A 24,221-nucleotide genomic window follows, 5' to 3' on the forward strand; every position below is an offset into this window, starting at 1 on the left:
TATATTTGATGAATGTGCCTTTCAGATCAGTTGCCTCTTTCGACATCCATAAGAAAGAGATGGAGTGGTCTCTTCTCTTCTTCTAATTGCTGGAGTGCCGTTAACCACACGGCAACAACATATTTGCTTCTTCCCTTACAGAAAACACGCACGAAGTCAAATATGTCACAGTACACACATTTTATGAATCATCAGTCATGTCTTCTACGTGACCGAAATATTGAACCGAAAATAGCACCCCTTGATATCGACGTCATTACGAAGTTTAATAAGGTGAGAAATGTCGAAATCCCATACTAATTGGTATTACTCGTACTAACACGTTCTTGCATAACCATTTCAGAGAAATCATTACCATATTTTGGGCGCAAATTTTCTTAAAAAAACCGCTGATTCGGATAACTTCGCTCAATAAAAAAAATTTAAGCAATTTCATTATAATTAGAAGTCAATATGAAACTCGTACGTAAATCTGTAAGACATAATTCTGTTGAAACGTTTAATATAATACTCGTAATACACGCTAATTTGTAATCAAGCGCACATTCAAGGGAAATGTCACGTAATGTACAAATTTAGATGCGTAAATAAATATTTCTTAAATTTTAGAGCCAACTCCTGTCGGCGGAGTTAAGTGGAACTTCCTCTATTCATCTCTTCTCTCTGTTATAAAGTTACCTTTTTGCTTTATTTCATCTATACCAAGGGATAACTATACTACTACGTATAAACGTACTAATTATAGGACAGTCGGTTAAAATAAACCGTTCTATACCACTAGTAGTAAAATAGAACAAAATTAATTTTCAACGATTAGTAAGACAGTATTAAATGGACATAAAAAAATTATTCTTTCTTCAATTTGCTGCCATTTCACAAACTTTTTATGGCTAGTACTCAAAAATTATGAAAATTTAGGATTTCATGGACGATACCATACTTTTACAAAAAAAAAAAATAGATACAATTATGCATTTCTTTATTTTCCGAATTGTAATAGAACCAGTTCGTATGTTACAATTGTTTTTAGAAGCTGAAAATGAAAAACAAAATTAATTAATAAAAACATTCTCCAACTTATAAATAATAAATTATAATAAAACGATTATAATGTCCCTAACATATATGTAATTACATTTGTATCCCACGAAAAGACTGAAAGACCACGTTCAGCTATATGGCTCAATGATGTAATTGTTACAATAAAAATAAATAAGCTTAGATAAAGCTATTTTTATAATTTTATGCGCAATAAAGGGTAAGGTTAAAGAACAGCGTGATAAGAGAATGTTGTGCTGTGAAAGAAGATGTAGTTACAGGAATAGAAAAGGGTATGTTAAGATGGTTTGGTCATGTGGAGACGATGAATGAAAGCAGGTTGACTAAGCAGATATACAAGGAGATTGTCGGAGGTCTGAGTGGGAAGACCTAGATGAACGTATCTTGATGAAATTAAGGAGGTCCTGGCAAAGGGTCAAGTCAAAAGTATCAGAAACCGCCGAACTTGCATGAAGAGAGTTATGAATGTGGATGAAGCGAAGGAAGAATCCAGAGATCGTGGCAAGTTGAAAAATGTAGTCACTGCCTCAAGGAAAAGGGCATGATTTTATGTAAGCAAATATACAATGAAATTTTGGATGTATGTATGTAAAAAGGGTATTCTTTCTACAATATTTAAGGTTCTCATAGTCCTTTTGCTATTACTTCCTTGTCTCTCATAGGTACTTACAGTTAATATCATAGTACGAGTGACATAAAAGAAGTCGAGGCCAGTTAATGCGACTTTTATGTTTTTAATTTGCGATATATATCTCTCTATCTGAAAACAATATAACAGTATGAGGTTATACATAAATGTTACACACTTAGGAAATTTTAGAAACTTATTGAAAATTTTGACACTGGCGATTTCTCAATTTGTATTAAAAAAATTCAAATTATTCTGTACTATTATCATTTTTTTGAGCAATAAAACTGATAGGTTTTATCTCATAAAAACAATTAAGTTGATACTGTAACTTTTCAAAACCGTTGATCAGGCAGCCAGTTTGATATCCTTAATTCATATTAATATTTTATTTATTTCTGAGAAGAGAAGAATATAAATTTTCATAAATTTTTATTCGATTTGAACTCACCTCTACGGTAAACTTATCAGTAGGTATTTCGTACAGTAGACCAAGTGGTACAATTGACGTCGAATGCACCCTCGCGGCCAGCATCAGAACCAAAAGCGTCCGAGCCAAGAGAAAAGAGAATGAGTAGGAGAAGTATACTATATGTTCTATCCCGTGGACTACCCTGTAAGTGCAAATCATTGTTCAAAAATAAATATATACATACGTACTTATAACATACATACATACATATAGTCACGTCTATATCCCTTGCGGAGTAAACAGGGCCAACAGTTCCGAAGAGACTGACAGGCCACGTTCAGCTGTTTGGCTTTATGATAGAAATAAGATTAAAATAGTGACAGGTTGCTAACCCATTGCCTAAAATAAGAATCCCAAGTTTAAAAGCCTATCCCTTAGTCGCCTCTTACGACATCCACGGGAAATAAGATGAAGTGGTCCTATTCTTTTTTATATTGGTGCCGGGAACCACACGGCACACGTACTTATAATCACGTCTTTATCCCTGACTGGGTAGACAGAGCCGATAGTATTGAAGACTGAAAGGCCACTTACAGCTGTATAGCTCTATGATGGAATTAATATTCAAATAGTGATTGGTTGATAGCCGATCGCTTTAAGAACAAAAAGTACAAAATAAAAGAAGAAAAGAGAAGAAATGGCTAAATACACTTATTGGCCTTTCCCTTAGTCGCCTTTTATTTATTTATTCTTTATTGTAACAATTACAATTGGTAAAAGGCGGACTTAATTCTAATAGCATTATCTTTACGACATCCGTGGGAAAGAGATGGAGAGTTCCTATTATAAAGTTCTGGGAACCACACGATACTGAAAGAGCGATTATGGGATGGGATGGATATGGGATTATACTTACATTTTCTCAGTAAATTCCGTATTATTTGGGGCGCATGAAATGAAATGTCCCGTATGGCTTTTACTGAAATTAGAAGCAGTTTAAATTAAATTAATTATGTCTTTAATAATAATAATAAATCTAAATTTATAATAATGTTTCTGAAATGTTCTATGGGAAGCTTCAGCCCCGTAGCATGGCACGCGCGACGCCGTTTTAATCGCGCGATATAAAACTATCGTTGTTCTTTTTTTAATAAAAAGCGAACGAGGGCAGCACAGCGAAGGTCTCGTATCAAAGAGAAAATATTACCGTTAACTGGGAACGAATTTTTTTTTAAATAACATCTCTTTTGGAACTAAAACTTACTTCATTCATTCATTCATTCATATAGTCACGTCTACATCCCTTGCGGGGTAAACAGAGCCAACAGTCTTAAAGGGACTGATAGATAGACTGTTCGTAACTTACTTCAAGCTGTAAAACAGTTGAGTGCAAATCCAGTACAAATTGCTGCCAAAGCATGTCAATATATAAATTCCGACTTGGTTATTAATGAGTTTAACAAGACGGATGATCCGTAAATGCTGAGTACGGAACTCGTCGCAGGAGAAATGTTCCTGAAAAAAAGTACATACATACACTAATGTAGCGGGAGCGATGATTCTGCTCGACCGCCACCAAAGGGAAGATTTTCCGCCGGGCTAGGTGTTATGCCTGGGGAACCGCGGCTCCGACGATGTTGTGTCGGAGGTTGTATTTATGCTCCATTCCATGAAATCTTTGTAATCGCGATTTAGATTCTTCGTTGCCATTGGCTGAGCGCGTCAATTTCTTCGTGATGATAGACAGTTTTTACGTGATTGGCTGTTTGTGTTTTGTGGCTTAGAGATGTCGCCACACACATACGTATCATCACGTCTATATCCCTTACGGGGTAGACAGAGACAACAGTCTTGAAAAGACTGAAAGGTCACGTTCAGCTGTTTGGCTTAATGATAGAATTGAGATTCAAATAGTTACAGGTTGCTAGCCCATCGCCTAAAAGAAGAATCCAAAGTTTATAAGTCAATCCCTTAGTCGCCATTTACGACATCCATGGGAAAGAGATGGAGTAGTCCTATTCTTTTTTGTATTGGTGCCGGGAACCACACAGCACTAAAAAAAGTATATGTAAATTAAAAAAATTATGATACTACTATGACTAATTATGAGTTAATGAATTTTCTATTCTGTTCTTATCCCTTATGGTGATTAGAATGGAACAGAAAATATAAAAAAATAAAACGGATCCACCAGGTAATCAGATTTTTGGAGATCAGACCGAAATAACCCATAAAAATACGAGTTTCCAGCGTACTTGGGACGGTTTATATGTGCTGTTAACTGTACATCTTACCTGTTTGATTGCTTTCTTCAACAGTTGGTTGTGTATCACAAAATGCTCAGCAAGATAAATGCTGATAATCATAATAAGGACATCATTGTAGGTCCATGTGAATGTAGCCTGGATGTTAAGTATCTAAAATGTTATAAAAAAAAATAATACCTACCTAAATAATTTCTACAAATATAATTCAAATTCAAATTCAAACTTTTATTTGCATAAATTGAAAACAAAGTATTCTGCCTCTTGGATTAAGTCCCAGTTAGCGCATTATAATTTTTTTTACTTCGTGTAGTCTGGGATGCACCTTCAATCTTATAGTACATGTTAAGTTCAGGCAGATCGTAAAGCTAATTTAACAGAATCCTCTATGGAAAGGTTAGGCTGATTTCAGAATCACGCGTTTAATCAACGCAGGCTACACGCGCGCTGTATCAGTTACACTAGCCCGTTTCGTAGTAACGCAGCTTACACGCGCTAGTCGTGAGACGCGCGCCGACGCCAGCGCTGCCAAAGTGTCTATACTTTGCAACGAAACGCGATTTAAGGAAGTATAGTTGCAAAGTTAGTTATTCCTTATTCCTACCTTAGAGGAGAGAAATAATCAGTTTAAATTTACTGTTCTATTGAACATAAAAATTAAGAATATTTTACAATAAAAATTATATATCTGACATTTTTAAGTAACTAAGAAAACCATGGAAACCGTTGCTATGGCATATACCAAGAAGGTTGCCTACAGCGATATATCTTTCACAGCGCTTCGCCGGACGAGCGCGCGGTTGGAACGCGCTACTTACTTACTAGCGCGCCTCTTACCGGCGTTACTTTAAAACCAGCCTTAGGAACCGGGATTACTGGAAGACGAATAGATGCACTTACTTCAGCCAAAACTCCTTTCCACAAGCTATAAGTCGTATAATTGAAGATCCAGGGTTTGTCATAGTGGAAGAACGTCTCGGCGACGTTGGTGGAGTGACAGGACTTCGCAACTGTGTACCCATATAATGCGGATAGAAAATGCTCAACTGAAAATAAGAATATATTTTTAACCGACTTAAAATAGAAGACGATAATTAGTGATTTTTATTTTATTCTTTTAATAAGCCGTTCATTATTGTCCATCTTTAACCAATTTTGGTGTTTTTTTGTTTGAATACTTGTGTGTTCGTCATGTCTAGATCTGAGATTGAGGGAACTTGATTTATTTTAATAGTCTAGAGCTATTCAAAAATGTAAAACAAGTTGTGAAAATCCCGACTAATATTATAAATGTGAAATTATTTTGATTTTTGTATCTTTACCGTTATCCACCGAACCAATCTGAACTTTTGCGTATATATAATTAAGAGTCTGAAGAAGGACATAGGGCATTTTTTTCCAGTAAAAATATAGTTCCCGTGGGATTTGCGAAAAACCTGTATTCTTTTGTAGGTGGCGTTAAATTCGCGCATATAGGCCCTTAATTGGCGCGTGCAGGTGGAGCGGCCGGAGATCCGGGTAAAAGCTAGTAATAATTTTCCTTCTAAAAAAAGTTAGATATAACACATGTAAAAGGGTATTAATACCCACATACAAACGGCAAAAGTAAAGTACGTAGGTAGCACGACTGCTCTTCACAAGGCGAACAAATTTATTCATTAGCATTTCCTCAACTGATTATGTAACAAATTTCACTTGAAAAATAAACATACCCGTGCCATAACACACAAAATATTTTCCTATCGAATGCTGTTTCTATTTTTAGTACTGCGTCAACAGGAAAATCGAAAAGAAACGGTGCACAAACGGAGCCTTTTTGAGAGCTTTTATAGTGAGACTCGATGGTAAAACAAACATGTTGCCGGTGAATAATCGATACGTGTAGTAGGATAAGGGTTAAAAAGAAGATCTAAAAAACGCATATGATGCAAATAACACAGAATTATTGAGTTCATATAATTAATAACAGAAGTAACTGAGGTATTTATTCATGGGAAAGTTTTATAAACTCGTTATTCTTTTTTCTAAGTGATGTGCTAGCGACCTGTAACTATTTGAAATTAATTTTGTATAGCTGAAAGTTTGTTAGTTACATTCAAGACTGTTGGATCTGCCAACCCCGCGTGGCTGCGTTCAGCTATATGTTACAATGATAAAATCAAGATTTAAATAGGGACAGGTTGTTTATAAGCCTTACCCTTTGTCGCCTTTTACCATATCCATTATACTTTTGACAACATTATAAACCTGTTTTACGTCAAATATTATACTGACCTAGAGCTGAAAAGAGTATGATTATCATAGTGACATTGCAAAAAAGTGGAATGTTTCTCTCTAGAGGAGGTAATTTTTTTTCTATTTCTTCAACCTTGGCCACCAGATTGGGCCAGGTGCGTCCAATGTTGGCCAATATTACCAATGATAGCAGACTTAAAGTGTAAAACAAAGAGTTAGCTGAAATAAAAAAAAAAACATTTAGATTAATACATATTAAAAATGACAATCGTATGGATTCAAAAAGTTCATTAATGAAATTTGAAATCTTAGCTTTTGTAATAAGAGAACCACGTCGAATCGATATGCTCATTTTTTGAAGTCGGTTAAAATTTGAAAACCTCCTAAGTGTAACATAAACTTTACTAAAAAACCGCAGAAAAATCTGTTCAGTCAAACGCGAGATAATCGCGGACAAACATACCTACATACAGGTAAAAATGAAAAACCACTTTCTATTGGAGGCGATTAAAAACTGTATGTAGTCACTTACTGACATTAGTCAAAGTAATTTTGTTCTCTATGAGCCAATATAGACTCATGATGCACATTGAAATTTGACCGGTTAGGCTGGCAAAATAAAATAGAGCATACGGTGAGACGAAGCTGAATCTGAAAAAAAAATAGTGAGTAATTTAAAGAACTAAAGCCATCAATTCATTATTTTCTAATCTGTAAAGTAGCTATGTAAAGACTTTTTAATTTGGAAGTTATAATGAGCTGAGTGCTAAAGTAAATTAGGATATCGGGTCGTAACCTTAGTTCTTTTAAAAACACTTATCAAGACTTTATTCTGTTTTATCTAAAACTTAGTTAACTAATATTTATGTAAGTTTATATTTATTTTATTTATGTGTGTAGGTAGGTACATAATTAATCACTCTTTGATTATTGATTTTCCTTTTTATTTTTGTTGTGTTCTTCGAAATCCAATAACTGTTTTTGTTATAATTTTACTGTAATTTCTTATCATATTTATTTTTTACGTGCAATATAAGAATTTACCAATAAACTTATTTACATCATTTCCTATGGATGTCGTAAGGAACTACTTCTTCTTCTCCCCTGGCTTTAAAACCTGGTTGCATCCACAATGCTCTGAAGAGGAGTCCGGGGGAACCCTTTGACCATAGATACTAGTTTGGGTAAGGTTTTTACACTAAGCATCTCCCAACTGACCTCCGCAAACTTTGCAGGTTAACCTTACCCATCTTGGATCGATATGGTTACACATCCAGTTGTCTGAATCGTATTTGGAGGCTATGTTTTAAATTCCCTCTCACTCTATCTCTGAGGTTAACCGCAAAGTTAGAGAAAAAGAGAAATAAGATATAATATTATTATGTCTTTTCAACTTTCGTAACTCGGCCATATATTTTTTTTAAATCCATTTGTACAAGGATTTTAATCACACACATCAATAAATATTTTATTAATTTAAAACTTTATTGTGCCTCAATGGTACACTCGGTGACAGTTAATACAAATAGCATTATCTACCAGTCAACCTAATCATCAATCAGTTCTGTTAGTATCAAAATTAGTGGTATGTGCAGTAGGTACCAAGTTTTTGTAGAAATCACGAACAAAACATACTTACCTGTCAAATATAAAACATTCTTATTGGAGTATGTTTAAAGTAATTTTTAATTTAGGTACCTCAAGTGACGGCTATCTGGATTATTGAGTCCACACAAGGGCAATAACCCCAATATTCTCCCGATAAGTAAAGCTCGCCGTATTGCAGAATGGAAGCCATTTTGGTCGTATTTATTCAAATGGAGGCGATCTCCTAGATTTTCAGCTGATCTTATTGATGTAAGCATTTTTGTATTTTCAAATATAATTCTGCAAAATAGGAACATACATGTATTACGTCTATATACATTGCGGGGTAGACAGAGCCAACAGTCATTCATGCCATCCAGCTGAATGTGGCCTTTTGAGGTTTTTTCTACCCCGTAAGTGATAAAGACGTTATTGTGTTATGTTAATAATCAAGTAGGAATGTACAATTAATGGTCCTACCTACTATCTATATATCAAAATTTAGAACAATATTTAGTTATTATTTTCAAACATTTACAAATTTATTTTTGCAACACTTATAGATATACGAGTATCTGAAGACTCGTCAGTAAGCAAAGAAACGTGTTCATAAAACTATAACAAAATGCCTTAACCATTAACATGGAAATTCTCACTTTGCTACAATACTACCGATATCCCCATAGAATTCGAAATAATATAAGTCCATAGAAATGCCGTATTGTACTTGACCCCCGTAATAAATAAGAAAACGTTGGTGACACAACTATTAGAACGCTCTGGTTGAAAAAGTAAACCTTAACCACGCGACCCCTCACCAGAGCGTTGATGGTAGAGTGGTTAATTTGTCTGAATTGAACAAGCTTCAAATCACATTTAGATAGTGAATCTCTGCTGGCTTGATTGCGAATCAATGATTTGACGGTAAGGCAAAAGTTTGTGAGAAAACTGTATGTGTAATCAGTATCGAATATATTCACCTGCAAAAGTTGCAAAGGTCAGACGGAAGTCGCTTCTTGTAAAATCCTCAAGAGGTAAGAAAGGGTGATCGGCTAGGGTTAACCAGTCCTAACATCTGTATTTAAAAGCGTGACTTTATTTAAAAGTGTTCAGAATATAATCTGTAGCAATGATTTATTTTACCTTTAATTTATTCTACAAATCGTTTCACTAAGAGATGAGACTTATTAAATATTTTTATTTAGAACGTATACTACGTTCTAAGTAAAAATATTTAATAGGTTTTCAAATATTGACAATAAATATTGTTTTTGACAACTGACCTTTATGAATTGACAACGGAATCATTTCGTTGCTTTCGTCTGACTCGTGAGATTCTCTGATGGTTTTTTGCAAAATAATATATTTATTTACATGGAATTATCATTTTTTCTGAATTAAGCCTATAGTATGGGTACACGACATAAGAAACTAAAGGAGAAAAATAAATAATTATTAAACCACTTCTGCAGTCTTGTGTTATTCCGAATGCTATGAAAATCCCGCACAGCGACTGGAAATGTTGACTTAGGTCGAATAGCGAAAATAAACAGCCTGTTGTGGATGAGGGTACGTTTGACAGTTCGGTTTGTGAGGCGCTGTTAAAATATTTGGTTTGACGGTTTGTCCTGGCAACAAAGGTAAATAAAGAAACCAAAAGAGGTAGCTTCTTTGTCAAAAAGAACTATTAAGTGTTTACATAAATGGAGAATAATAAAATGTTTAAATAATAAGGCTGGTAATGTTTCCTTTAAATTTAAAAACCGCAAAATTCACTAAGCAAACACTGATGATGACTTTAAATTTGATAAATTGAAACGGGATTCTAAAAGTTAGTCGTGCTAATCAACTAAAAATAAGTCTTATTTATTTGTTGTACATTACTGACACATCAATGACTTCAATAAATTTCGCATGTACAAAAATCTAGAACAACATATAAAAATTCCACAACAATACTTATTTTAATCACACGTTCCGTAAAAGGAAAGTAATATGTCATTGTTTCGCACACAATGGAATCAAAAAGGACGTGTTTTTTTTTAAATAACCTTATTCGCATGTCAGGGCTTCCCGACGCATATTAATCTGATCCCCCTTCCCCTGACTTCTCCCGCCCGTCAAGGTATGAAAAAATGTAAAGGATATACACACTCTTTTTAGGGAACCGTAGCAAAATGGTAAAAAAATGTAATAGTTTCGTCATGACCACCTTTCTGGTCGTAGGTATGTTACGATATTTGATAGAAAACTTTACCGCGGGAAATTTTTCAGCTCAATAAGTATTTATTTTATACATGCACTGAAGATTTAATATCGATTCCCGGGATTAATCCACTTCTTATATTTCCCATCACGAGTATTTTGTTGTATAATTGTAATCAAGTTGTATTGGTTAAAGTGTATAATTGTTATCAAGATGACAAAAAAGTAAATGATTATTTTTGTTTTATATAGGTATTGCTGATTTTATTTTACATTTCTTAAAATGGTCACCTAAGCTTTGAGTAGACCAGGTCAGAGCCAGCACATTTTGTAAACGGTTGTAATTCAAGAAACTTTTCGTAGTCGATATTTTGTCTTAATTTATTTTACAAACTTTCGTGTACTTGGACAAATCCTTAGAATAAATGATGGGTCCCAACCCTTCTAAACTTTATGTTTGTTTGGGCTAATCTCAGAAACTACTGTATGGGCCTAAAAGATTACGGTAAAGTTATAGTTCCACGTTCAGCTGTTTGGCTTAATGATAGAATTGAGATTCAAATAGTGACAGGTTGCTAGCACATCGTCTAAAAAAGGCAACGAGGCGCCTTTTACGACATCCGTGGGAAAGAGATGGTCCTTTTCTTTTTTCTATTGGTGCCAGGAACCACACGGCACATGGTAACAATAACAAACCTTGAAGTCGAAATAAATATATTTGAATAAAAATGATTCCATAAGCATCAATTGACCTTGTCTGAAGTTTTCAAGATACTAACATAAAGAGATATTTTCTGAGACGGATCACAAAATATCGACGTTCAAGATAAGGGGTGTTTAAAAAAAACTTTAATTTACTTAGAAATTTAATCAAAATATTGTTGCTTTATGAATATCTTCACAACTTAATTTCAAAATCATAAAAGTGAAGAAATTAAAAAAGTTAAATAGCCATGATAATTTATACACAATTTGTATTTTTTAATCTTTGATATATTTTTAAAATCTAAATTGAATATTTATCAAATTCGTGCTCGTGATCAAACGGCAACCAATGATGGAAATTCAATGATAAAGAATGACGCAATTGAGTGCACAATTATTACTTATTTTCATACTAAATAACTATTTTTAATAAAGTTACTAAATCACTAAAGTTCCGCAGAAATTGTTATTCTGCCGTATGGTTCCCGGCACTACAGATGTTGTAAATTACGACTATAGGATAGTAAACTTAAAATTCTTCTTATAGCATCGGCTAGCAGCCTGTCACTATTTGAATCTCAATTCCATTGACGTAACAGAAACAGAACGTGGACTATCAGTATTTTCAAGACCTTTAGTTCCGTCTATCCCGCAAGGGATATAGACGTGACTATATGTAAGTTTGTCATTTCTATTCTACCATTTATTTTTCTGATGATAAGTCCTTGCTTCTTCTTGCTTTTTGTTGCAGATTTTTATGACAGTATTTCATAAAATACCTACCTCTGTACTTACATTATTTTCTGCAGTCTCCCTTCAGGACGGAAGTTATCTTGGGAGGTTCTCTTTGAACTACGAATTTTGTGATAATTATCCCTTTTTGATGGAAGCACAGAAGAAAAAGCTGCTCAGATTTCGTATGAATTGAAATCCCATAACTTAGGGCATTTCTCCTTCGTCAAATTTCTGGCATGAGGACGCATCCAGGATTAATTCTTGTTATTTTGAGGTGGACCTCATAACCCATGTGCCGTGTGGTTCCCGGCACCAATACAAAAAAGAATAGGGCCACTCCATCTCTTTCCCATGGATGTCGTAAAAGCCGACTAAGGGGTAGGCTTATAAACTTGGGATTCTTCTTTTAGGCGATGGGCTAGCAACCTGTCACTATTTGAATCTCAATCCTATCTTAAAGCCAAATAGCTGAACGTGGCCTATCAGTCTTTACAAGGCTGTAGGCTCTGTCTACCCCGCAAGGGATATAGACGTGATTATATATATGTATGTATGTATGTATGGACCTCTTAACGAGCGTCCAGGGTCCACCATTGTCTACAGCTGGAATCACGGATAAGTCTGGGTCCACGGGTAATTAACACGTTACAATATTTGCAACGAACGTCGGTGGTCGTTAGGTAATGTGCCTTGTTAAAATGAGTTATATGCAGAAAGGCACAGGTTCAAATCCTACATAGGCCATGTACTTATTACTATTTTTAAAAGTTGTGTGCATTAGTTTGAATACCAACCCATTCTCCTTCGGTGAGGGAAAATATATTGAGGAAACCTGCACATTCAGGCAACTGGATGTGTAACCATGGATGCAATACGGGTTTGGTTTACCTGCAAAGGTTGCGGAAGTCAGCCGGGAGTCGTTTCGTGTAAAAACCTGACTCACCCAATCCAGGGTCCATGGTCAAAGGCATACCCCGGGCTCCTCTCCAGAGTGGTGAGGATGCAACCGGGAACAAAAGCAAGAGAAAAACGCGCATGCTCAATAAAGCTCCAAAGAGTGAAAGCAAAAAGCAATCAAATTTAACTTCTTAGGTACATTTTTCACTAACGCGTGGTCGCGTGCCGTGTGGTTCCCGGCACTAATAAAAAAAAATAATAGGACCACTCCATCTCGTTCCCATGGATGTTGTAAAAATCGACTGAGGGATAGGCTTATAAACTTGGGATTCTTCTTTTAGGCGATGGGCTAGCGACCTGTCACTATTTGAATCTCAATTCCATCATAAAGCCAAACAGCTGACCGTGGCCTATCAGTCTTTTCAAGACTGTTGACTCTGTCTACCCCGCAAGGGATATAGACGTGATTATATGTGTATATTATATGCGTGGTCATACATATAAATTCAACGCGTAACCCATAACGGGCGTGTTACCAGCTCTCATGTGACTCCTGTGAAAACCGCAGGTGTGGAAACGTCCTAACTTCATTTGCATTGCCAATTACCCTGCCCGTCAATGATTAATTGTGATGCAACTGGAAAACTAATTAATCGAGACCGGTGCTCATAATTGACAAATCTGATTCGTGAATACTGTATGGAAATGTTGGGACAAACGTTTGGTATTTATTTATCTATTTATACACACAATATATAATTTATGTACACAAAATTATATACAGGAGCATTCGATACAGTTATTCTAGTACAAAGGTGCTACTTATTTCAAGAGAAATCTCTTCCAGTAGACCCATGAGAGGAGATATGAATTTTGGAGAAAGGCGGTATGGCGTGTGCACAAATAAAATTTAACTAAAGATACATGCTAATTAAATAAAACTACTTGGTAAGGTTTGGATTAAAATTCTTTCATCGAAGCGTAAGTGTGGACACCGGCACGAATGAAAAACAAGAATAGGACCGCACCATCTCTTTCCCATGGATGTCGTTAAAGGTAACTTAGGGATAGGATAAAACTTGGGATTCTTCTTCTTGGCTAGAAACCTGTCACTATTTGATTCTCAATTCCATCATAAAACCAACAGCCATACGCTGAACGTGGCCTTTCAGTCTTATCAAAACTGTTGGCTATGTCTACCCCGTTTGGGTTTAAGATGTGATTGAAAGTATGTATCTTCTTCATTATGATATCATGTCATCTGAAACCAACACTGAAAACGCTTTTCAGAAAAAATTAAGCCATAAAAAAGCATCGGCAATAATAAATGAAATCGAGCCGCAATTTTATGGACGCCATAAAAACATTTTTTATTAGTTACGGCACATTTTAGGTTACCAAAGGTCACTTTATAGAAGTAGTGTTATATCTTATACATACATACATACGAGTAGGTATATACGAGACGGAATACGCGGCCTGAGTTAGCCTCGAAGTAAGTTCGAACTTGTGTTATGAGTTATTAACTCAACGATACTATATTTTATTATTTATTTTATCTTTTTATTCGAAAATTGCAAACGGACTTCTTCCATTGACAAAACGAAAAACCATATTCTAAAATATATCTGAATCCAAAAGTTATCTCTTTAATCTGTAGTTCAAAGTCATTGTGACCTAGGAGATGGTACAATCACAAAACTATCTCTCCTATATCTTTTTCTAATTGGTAAAATAAAGAGATTAAAAAAATACAAATATAAAATAATATTGTCACTATTTGAATCTCAATTCTGTCATTAAACCAAATAGCTAAGCGTGGCCTATCAGTCTTTTCGAGACTGTTGGCTCTATCTACCCCACAAGGAATATAGACGTGACCATATGTATGTATGTATGTATAAATTAATAAATGACTTGTATATTTTGAATCTCTTTAAATTAACCTATCTATGAATATGTTGTACTGAAAAGAAACATTTCAGTTTTACTTCATGTAAAAAGTTATCGAACTGCTCACTCATGCCATCTGTACAGCTGAAATGTTACTTTTTAATACAAAATATTCCAAGAAAGGTTAATTTAAAGCTAGATACGTACGTCTCAATGTTATTTAGAATCGTAAACAGATGGCGCAGTCATTAATTTGATAGGTACTCATTAAGTTCACATAAATAGAATTTCAACTTATATTATAATGTGCTTTTCTTAAGAATGCTAAGTTGCCGTTCATACCGGTAAAAGCCATAGTTTCCGTGGGATTTGCGGAAAAACCTGTATTCTTTTGTAGGTGACTAAATGCGTCACTTTTTGTAGGTGGCGTTTAATTTGTAGCTAATGTAGGTAAATGGTGCTAAATTCGTCGCTTTTCTGTAGATAGCGATAAATTCTTTGCTTTTTTGAGATGCTGCTAAGTTCACGCGGGCGAAGCTGCTTGTAAGCTAGTTTGGAAAAGTATAAAAGTTGTAAATACTGGTAAATGTGTCACCGAAAACTGGTGGAGTGGTAATCTCTATTTTCAGTGATCATAATGCTTTCATACTTTTTGACTTTACCGGTCGACCTGGGTCTTAGATGTTGTAATTACATTTTTTTATAAAATATGTTATTGTTAAGTTATTATTCCATGATACAAGTCACAAACTTACTTTGGGACTAGGTAAATCAGTACATAAGTACTTACTTTAGTAATACATTACCTAAATTCACGCCTATTTTTCGGTGGGGTAGGCAGAGACTACATTTATTTATTTTATTTAATTGACAAATTGTTAGTATATTTTTTAAGTTGATTTTGATTAATATTTTCCCTTATCATTAGAGCATCGATAACTAGAAATATAAAAATGCATTATTAACATTGCATTTTGAACTCTGTTCCTTAGATCTCAAGGCACGTGTTATTGATTTAAACAGACGCAATCATGTTATCAATCAATATATTGCTTAATTGCTTTAGCTATCAGTTTCTGTAAATATAATATATAGCGCAAAATGGATTTATAATTAGTAAATCAAGTAATTTTCTTATGTCGGTTATTTTAAAGTAATAAATAAATAAAATTTACAGTGTAGGTAACAATACAATGAAATAGATATTATTAACAGTTCTATTATTTGGCAAAAGCATAGTTGAAGTGATTATTTTAAATAAACGTAAGATCAACAACGTAAAACAAAAGGTAGTCGTAAGTAATTCATGTTTTATTTGAGACATGTAGATATCTGTTGATAAAATATGCAAATATGCCCAGCAAATTTGGATATAAAATCACTACCTGTAAATAATTCTCTCAGCTCATATTATAATGATGTTAATTTTTGATTTTTATTTTTATATACTATACGTAGGTAATATAACTTTAAAATGTAGAATTTACAAACAAACACATAACAGAAACGTAAACTCAATTTTGTCTATGACTCATCATCTTCGTTCAGTATTATAATATACAAATTGAAATAGTTTCTATTTCACTTGTTATTTTGGTTCAATTTTCATCGCAACTTATTTATAACATTCCGGCGTACTCTCCAACTTCAATTGAATAATTTTAGCGCATTCAAGAATAATATTTTCATTGTAACTGTCGCGGTTTTGGCAGTAAGTACATAATATCAACAATTACTCCCATTTCATTTGTTGTAATTATATATATGCTATGTTATCCACTTTTTAATAAAAAAGTATGTGAAAGTACCTACCAAGGTAGTAAATTATTTTATGGGTAGGTACTAAGTATCACATATTTTTGTCACAAAAGCAGTTCGGTTTTACGTATATTTAAAAAGTGATTAGTAGGATTTTGTGATAATGGAATGTTAGGTTTTATGTTCGACGTACCTACACAATGTAAGTAAATATTTATTGTTCGGCTTATGACGTTTTTGTTACAAAATCGTATCGCCTGTATGTTTGGTTGTATCGTTCGTTCTAATAAGTAGTTTTAGGGTATTCCCCCAAATCTAACCTTACATTGCCTTACATAAAAGGTGATAGTTTTTGGGCGGGGCACCGCTTCCATGGGAGTTTACAGACAAAAAAGTAGCCCATGTTACGCCTAAAAGGTGTGTCTGTATCAGTGTTAATTAGTATCAAAAATTTTCAAGTCTTCATTATCAAAAGAAAAAAAACTATTTTTATTTTTTCTATGTATCAAATACTTTAGATATATTTTATTTTCGCTTAATTTCTTGTTATATCTTTAATCGACTTCTATCTAGGTCATTGTCTGACATTTGTATCTCGCGTGTATCAATTCGCTAAGTCAAGATAACCGGCGAACAAATTTTCAAAAATCTTATTTTTGTTACTAAAACAATTATTTCTAATGTAAAAATATATAATTACGTCTTCATTCCTTACCTTTATATTGTCCACTGTTCTACTTGTCTCGAGAAATAACAGTTATTGATATATAAGTAGGTATTTTTGATTAAAATGCAATTTTTTTTCTTTAAAAAGCGACTTAGGGATAGGCTTATAAACTTGGCATTCTTCTTTTAGGCGATGGGCTAGAATTTGAATCTCAAATCCATCATTAAGCCAAACAGCTGAACGCGGCCTATCAGTCTTTTCGTGACTATTGGCTCGGTCTACTCCGCAAGGGATATAGACGTGATTATATGTATGTAATGTTCTTTTCTTATACAGTTGTAAGTATTGTTTTATTTTTTTCAGTAATTAGGTAATCGATTTAGGTTTTATATTTTCTCCCGTCAACGAGTTGAAAAATCTGAAAACTTTTGATATTTGTGACTGTAAACTAATTGACAATTTAATTATTGATATTTTTTGAGAGATTTAAATAAAAAGCTTATGTCAGACAAAATGAACTTAGCGAATCGTCACATCAGATATCTTTATCTCAGTTTATCTCCGCCCGGCGCTGTGTCAACAGCCAGCATGTCTGTAGTATTCGTTTTGTTCGTATTTCTGTGTTTAGGAAGTGCAGAGTGAGTACGTTAATATTTTAATATGCTTTTTTTTTGTTAATAAACAATAGAATAGGTTTTTACTTCAAATACAATAGTAAATTTGGAAATTAGGATGACCGTTAAGCGTTAAGAGTATAAATAAAAGGAATGTGACAGAAATTAAATTATTTGAAACCAATTTTCATAAAATTTATTTTGAAGTGTTTTTTTTTGTGTGTTGTCGATCTTGTTAAGTCAAATTTAGTTCCATTAGTGTGATTTGGGGATGAACAGAACAGAATATTATAGTAAAAGTGACTATTAAGCGGGAAAGATTAAAAATGTATTTTTTATTTTTATATAAGTATGTTAACATACCTAATAATTTAATCGATAAACATGTATTAATTGTAACACCTTTCATTACCTGCCAGAGATATGGAGAAACGCCATAAAATTGTGATTGACAATGACGCCGGTGGTGACGATGCCATGGCCATATTTCTAGCTTTGTTATACGAAAAACATTATAATGGGTAAGTATCGCTCGAATAGGTACCTACTTTGTTGTCACGTTTATTCTGTAGCGGTAGTGATGATTCAGCTCGACCGCCACCAAAGGGAAAATCTTCCGCCAGGCTAGGTGTAATGCCTGGGGAACAGCGGCTCCCACTACATTAGTGACTTCGACGTGATTGGAAGCAACCTTCTCCATCATCAACTTCAATCCTTCCGCATTACTCCCCCCAAGACCGGAGGTCTGAATTCCTGATCAATCTGATCTTGATCAGTCTTGTGCAATCTGGGCGTCAGTAGCTTGCTAGTGCTGGTTGTCTTCCAGTGAGTCGGAAGTAGCTCGAAGTTCTAGTGAGTCAGGAGTGACCTGTTGCATTGATCGTAGTCAGCGGTGATTCGAGACAAAAGAGAGCGAAGTCGACTAGTTGGCGCCGGTTGATAGCTGCCATCATGTGTCACGACTCTTCGCAGTGGACAGAAGCTCTTTCCCTGGTTCCCCTTGGGCTAGGAAGTTCCTGTCGGAAGATCTTCCCTTTGGTAGCGGTCGAGCTGAACTATCGCTCCTTCCTCCTGTCTTCGTAGCTTGGCAAGCGCGACGCCTTTTTTATCGCTCGAAGAACTATCGCTGTTTCGCTTTTTATTATGATGTGAAACGGGACAGCAATAGTATTTCGCGCAGCGGCAGCTTACCGGTTGAACCCGGTTAGATCCTCATCTATCTATAGAGATGCCCGCGTCAGTTAACATAAAAGTTATATTTTACATCAAGCCAATTCCACCTGTTCTCCTTAACCTTTGCAGAGGAACCTAACCCATATTTGATCATAATCCAAGCTGGTATAAGTATCTATTCTTGAATCTGTTTAGATTAATAACTTAGATTATGATAAAATATAGGTTCAAATTCGTCTGAATTTGCGTATTCCCTTAGCCCTTCGCCTTTTAAGACAACTAGGTATGTAGGAAGTTCTAAAGTGCCCAAATCACATGGCACTCATTATTTTTTCGTGTTTTATAAAAAAAAATATTGAAAATAGTAAACTTATTTAAATTCATTCATAATTTAAATTAAAACCGTTATATGTTTCAGCCCTCAGTTGGTAGCTTTGACCACGGGTAATGGTAACACTGGAGAAGACAACGTCTACACTAACAACCAGAGGATACTGAAAGTGGCTAAGAGGCAAGATGTAAGTATTCAGACGAGTTTTTTCCACGTTATATTAACTAGGTATTACAAGGAGAGTGTTTATTGTGTGATGACAAAATCAATAAAACACGATTTTTTTTCAATTATACTAACACTTAGGTATATCTTGAAATATTTTTTTCATTCATTATATATATGTATACAGAGCCAACAGTCTCAAAAAGACTGATAGGTCACGTTCAGCTGTTTAGCTTAATGATACCATTGAGACATTACCGCGTTATATTTCGGACAAAATCAATAAAACACGATTTTTTTTTTCAATTATACCTACTAACACTTATATCTTGAAACATTTTATTCGTTCATAATATATATGTAGACAGAGCCAACAGTCTCAAAAATACTAATAGGTCACGTTCAGCTTAATGATACAATTGAGATTCAAATAGTGACAGGTTGCTAGCCTATCGCCTAAAAGAAGAATCCCAAGTTCATAAGACTATCCCTTTTGTCATCAGGTACCAATATATCGTGGTTCCAAGAACTCGCTAGTGACAACACCAGATGTTGGTTTTTACTACGGCCATGATGGTTTGGGAGACACAGGGGAGACGCCATCTGACCTGGTGCCGGCTCAGGCAGAAAATGCCGTCAACGCTTTGTTAAGACTCTCTGAAACGTACAAAGGTAAGTAGGTACGGAGTATTACAATACGCAACCTTGGCCGAGGAACTGTAATGAACGAATGAGTGAATGAATGAATGAATAATGAAACTTTTTTAAAGCTGCATTAGATAAACTCTTTATTGCACCAAAATTTTTGAAACAAAAACCCACTCTTTATTGTCCGTGTGGTACCCGGCACCATTAGAAAAAAAATCTTGCGGGGTAGACAGAGCCAACCTGTCCTGAAAAGACTGATAGGCCACGTTCAGCTGTTTGGCTTAATGATACAATTAAGATGCAAATAGTGACAGGTTGCTAGCCCATCATCGCCTGGAAGAAGAATCCCAAGTTTATAAGCGTATCCCTTAGTCCCTAGGATGTAAGATGTAAATGGAGTAGTCCTATTCTTTTTGTTTATTGGTGCCGGGAACCACACGGCACATTTAATGTTTATGCTTTTTTTTCAGATGAATTGTCAGTGATCACGATTGGTACTCTGACCAATGTGGCTCTTGCTCTGAAACTGGACCCTGGGTTTATAGACAGAATAGGCCATCTTTACGTAGGAGCTGGACTTATTCATGGTAAGAATAGTGTCCATAACTTAAATGTTATGTTATAAGTATTTATTATATAATGCCGTGTGGTTCCCGGCACCATTGAAAAAAAAATAGGACCACTCCATTTCTTTCCCATGGATGTCGTAAAAGGCGACTAAGGGATAGGCTTACAAAATTGGGATTCTTCTTTAGGCGATGGGCTAGCAACCTGTCACTATTTGAATCTCAATTCTATCATTTAGCCAAATAGCTGAACGTGGCCATTCGGTCTTTTCAAGACTGTTGGCTCTGTCTACCCCGCAAGGGATATAGACGTGACAATATGTATGTATGTATGCAGTGTATTACGTTACTTTTAGTAACTCGTAACACAAGTCTCGAACTTACTTCGAAGGTAACTCAATCTGTGTATTCTGTCCCGTTTATATTTATTTATTAAACTAATCATTATCTTCCTCCTGTCGTTAGTTCCGGTTACATCCCCACCACTCTGCAGAGGATCCCTGGGTACTTTCAACCAAGATCCTGGATTCAGTGAGTCAGGTATTTACACGAAGCGACTCCCATCTGACCTCCGCTTCATTTGCAAGGCGGTTCCCCTGAAGCCATTACGCGTTAAGCGTCCATACTCCTGAATGTGCAGGTTTCCTTACGATTCATTTATTTATTGATATAATCACGTCTATATCCCTTGCGGAAAATAGAGCCAACAGTCTTGAAAGACTGATAGGCCATTTTCAGCTGTTTGGCTCAATAATAGAATTGAGATTCATATAGAGACAGGTTGCTAGCACGTCGCCTAAAAATTATTCTTATTACTTGGTATTTAAGTAGGTACTTAAACCTAGTATGATTTCAGATGAGGAAAATAACGAACCTGAGTTCAATGCCCACATGGACGTCGAGGCCTATCACGTTGTAGTCCAAAATGCCAAGCCGGATAAGGTGACTTTCATGCCGTTTTCACAAGTGAAGAAACATCTGAATCTTAGCCGAGTGAGTATTTAAGGGATAATGACAAGGTCTTATTAGTTAATATGCATGCTTGATAGAATAAATTCAAATTTAATTCACATTCGAAATCTAAAATTTTTATTAATTATTATGGGACAATTCCAACATCACTTAATTATTGTCATATCTTTTGGTTTCACAACATTGGGTGACGTCAAATAAATTTTTTAAAACTAAGTTCACTGCCGCTTCCAAAGCGTTATTACCTACAGAAGAAGCGGTAACAAATTGCACTGCAGCATTTCTTTCAATAACGTGAACTTCACTATTCATCAAAAATCACAAAAAAATATCAAACATTCCTGGCTGAACTAAAATAAGCGTGTAACAAAAAATTATGTGTAATTGTTTAAGAGCCTTTCAGTCTTTTCGAAACTGTTGGTTATGTCTTCCCCGTAAGGGATAAAGACGTGATTATTTATGGGTATACTTAGGTATGTACCTACAATTTTATCAGAGCACACTTGACTAAATTCACGTATTATATAAATATGAACAGGATATAGACAACGAATTACCTAGCTACAGTCATAATGTGCAATAAAGTATTAAAAATATTTTTTAGGTAGGTACATTTTTTTTTTACATTAAAATGATGGAATTTGGTTTCCTATTATAAAATTGCACATAATAATATAAAACGATTTTGGCATTGTTGCGGATTCATTTTAATTTGTCCAAAAAATGTGGAACGCTTCACGATTTTGCGTGTCATCCTTGCGCAGGGGCCATGCTAATCTTCTCTGTATCGTTCCAATTTTAGTATATGTACTGCCGAAGCAAGTACAACTACATGGCATTTTGCATTGTATATATACTTCACTAAGTTGAAATTCTGAAACCGCGATTTAGAAATTCTATGTAAATTTTCGAACAAAAACAACAAACAAGAATTATTTTTATTTTTTCTATTATATTTTTAACACTGTTATTTTATAATTGTTTTTAAAAACAAAATTATATTTATCTGCATATGAATAAAGTAAAAAACTAAAGTTACTGTACCTAGAAGTTACACCAGCGCCATCTGTTAGCGATTTGTGCAAGCTTATACAAAGTTTAAAAAGTAATGTTGCACACGCCATGTGAATTAAGAGCAGTCAATTAATAGTTACAAGTTCAGCCAGTAGAGGGCGTATATTATAATTTAACATACAGAGTCCGAAAGCGGTTTTTTAAATACACTAAAGAACTACGGCGATATGAAAAGGCAAAAAATGGGATTTTTTTGGGTCCACTGTCCACTAGTTATTTTATGCTTTTTGTCAACGTTCTTAGTGTTGGTTTGTTTCGATTAGAATTTGTTCACTCTGATGTACTGAGTAGCCATTAGGTACTTACTAACTAAAATTATTTTTTATATCTTGAACTGGACTTGTTATGCATGCATTAAACTAACTAATACCTACGTTCATTCACATTCCCACAATTAAACTATAATTCATAAAAACTTCTTGTCCTAAAAAAAACATGAAACTTCAGTGGCAAACGTTTAAAAAATATACTTTCCAGGAATGGCGGGAAAACGTACTTGGAGTCATAGATACCGACATAATGAGACATCAGAATCTTTACGAGCAAGTGTCCCTAAAGGTCAGTGACCGCTGGCAAGCCCTTGACCCAGCAGTGGTGGCTGCCGTGGTCAAACAGGACCTGGTAGATGAGTACAAGTATTCTAAACACGGCATTATATTGTGTGGTAAGTATTTTTCATTGTACGATTCGAGTCTTGGGACTACTGGTTCCATCTAGCCCATAAGGAATAGATATGGTAAAAAGTTAACAAAAGAAAATTGTTTATATCTTTAAGAAGAATATTCAAAATGAAATCATAGATTTTATAAAAAATAATTTTGCTATAAGTTCTTAAAAATATATTTTTTAAAAGGGTCCCTTTATTGGCAACAAGTGGTAGACTACTACCTAGTGGTAGTGTAACTATACAATAAAAATAAAAAATACGACCACTCTATCCCTTTGCCATGGATGTCGTAAAAGACGACTAAGGGACAGGCTTATAAATCATCAGCTAGTGAAATTTTGAAACGCAAGCACACATTGACATTCTAGACATCAACGCCATCTATCAACAACAATTCAACAACACTTGTGACCATAGATAGCGCACGAGATGAGACAAAATAAAATTTGTCTTATCACGTGCTCTTTAATACTCCTCTCTTCCAGGTGACAAAAGAGGAATAAACACTAACCAATTTGTCGGCAAAGAAGAGGCCAACGCCAGACTAATATATTCATTAAGACATGAGGAATATAAACAATTTCTATTGGACGTTTTTAACGCAGACAATAACAATAAGAGTAATGACTAAAGGGATCTCGGCGATCCTTTACGATTTACAGAAATAACAAGTTATCTAGTATTCAATAAATGTTATTATTTTTATAAAATATTTTTGGAGTATTTTTTGGTATCTTTTTGCCTTCGATGCTAACTTAAATCTTAAAGAGTTTAAGTATTATTAGAAATTTATAGAGTAACGTGGAATCAGAACAGTTACTAAATAACCTGAGTATAAAAAAATATACCTATATAACGAAATAATTTTCATAGTAATGGAATCCTTAGCTACTTATATAAAAAATAAGTTAGGTACTGACTTAATAAAAAAAAATTTGAATCTCAGTGTCCTGGTTGCGTTGATGT

General features: G+C 34.7%; 2 protein-coding genes and 1 non-coding gene across 8 annotated transcripts; 1 reads left to right on the top strand and 2 right to left on the bottom strand.

Moving 5' to 3' along the window:
* Positions 1 to 967: 967 nt before the first annotated feature.
* Positions 968 to 8,455, bottom strand: LOC106134464 (gustatory receptor for sugar taste 64f). The gene is given in 10 exon segments (XM_060953450.1): positions 968 to 1,033; positions 1,730 to 1,819; positions 2,139 to 2,301; positions 3,016 to 3,078; positions 3,466 to 3,614; positions 4,394 to 4,516; positions 5,264 to 5,409; positions 6,638 to 6,817; positions 7,131 to 7,249; positions 8,297 to 8,455. Coding segments are annotated over 9 exon segments (1,038 nt in total). The 5' UTR covers positions 7,189 to 7,249; positions 8,297 to 8,455.
* Positions 8,456 to 15,717: 7,262 nt separating this feature from the next.
* Positions 15,718 to 23,967, top strand: LOC106141358 (uncharacterized). Of its 6 annotated transcripts, none has more exons than XM_060954323.1 (8): positions 15,718 to 15,915; positions 18,079 to 18,180; positions 19,251 to 19,350; positions 19,832 to 20,000; positions 20,447 to 20,563; positions 21,399 to 21,535; positions 23,066 to 23,252; positions 23,741 to 23,967. In XM_060954323.1, the coding sequence occupies exons 2-8, from the start codon at positions 18,083 to 18,085 to the stop codon at positions 23,884 to 23,886; spliced, it is 954 nt and encodes a 317-aa protein (XP_060810306.1). In that variant the 5' UTR covers positions 15,718 to 15,915; positions 18,079 to 18,082; the 3' UTR covers positions 23,887 to 23,967. The 6 variants fall into 6 exon arrangements, with proteins under 6 accessions (XP_060810306.1, XP_060810307.1, XP_060810309.1 ...); XM_060954324.1 differs by having other exon boundaries at positions 15,718 to 15,909; XM_060954326.1 differs by having other exon boundaries at positions 15,725 to 15,883.
* LOC132904403 (U6 spliceosomal RNA) lies at positions 22,234 to 22,340 on the bottom strand. Its single transcript, XR_009657571.1, has one exon. It is a non-coding gene; the product is annotated as a U6 spliceosomal RNA (small nuclear RNA).
* Positions 23,968 to 24,221: the final 254 nt, after the last annotated feature.

This window comes from Amyelois transitella, chromosome 4 (genome assembly GCF_032362555.1).
Source record: "Amyelois transitella isolate CPQ chromosome 4, ilAmyTran1.1, whole genome shotgun sequence".
NCBI lineage: Eukaryota > Metazoa > Arthropoda > Insecta > Lepidoptera > Pyralidae > Amyelois > Amyelois transitella.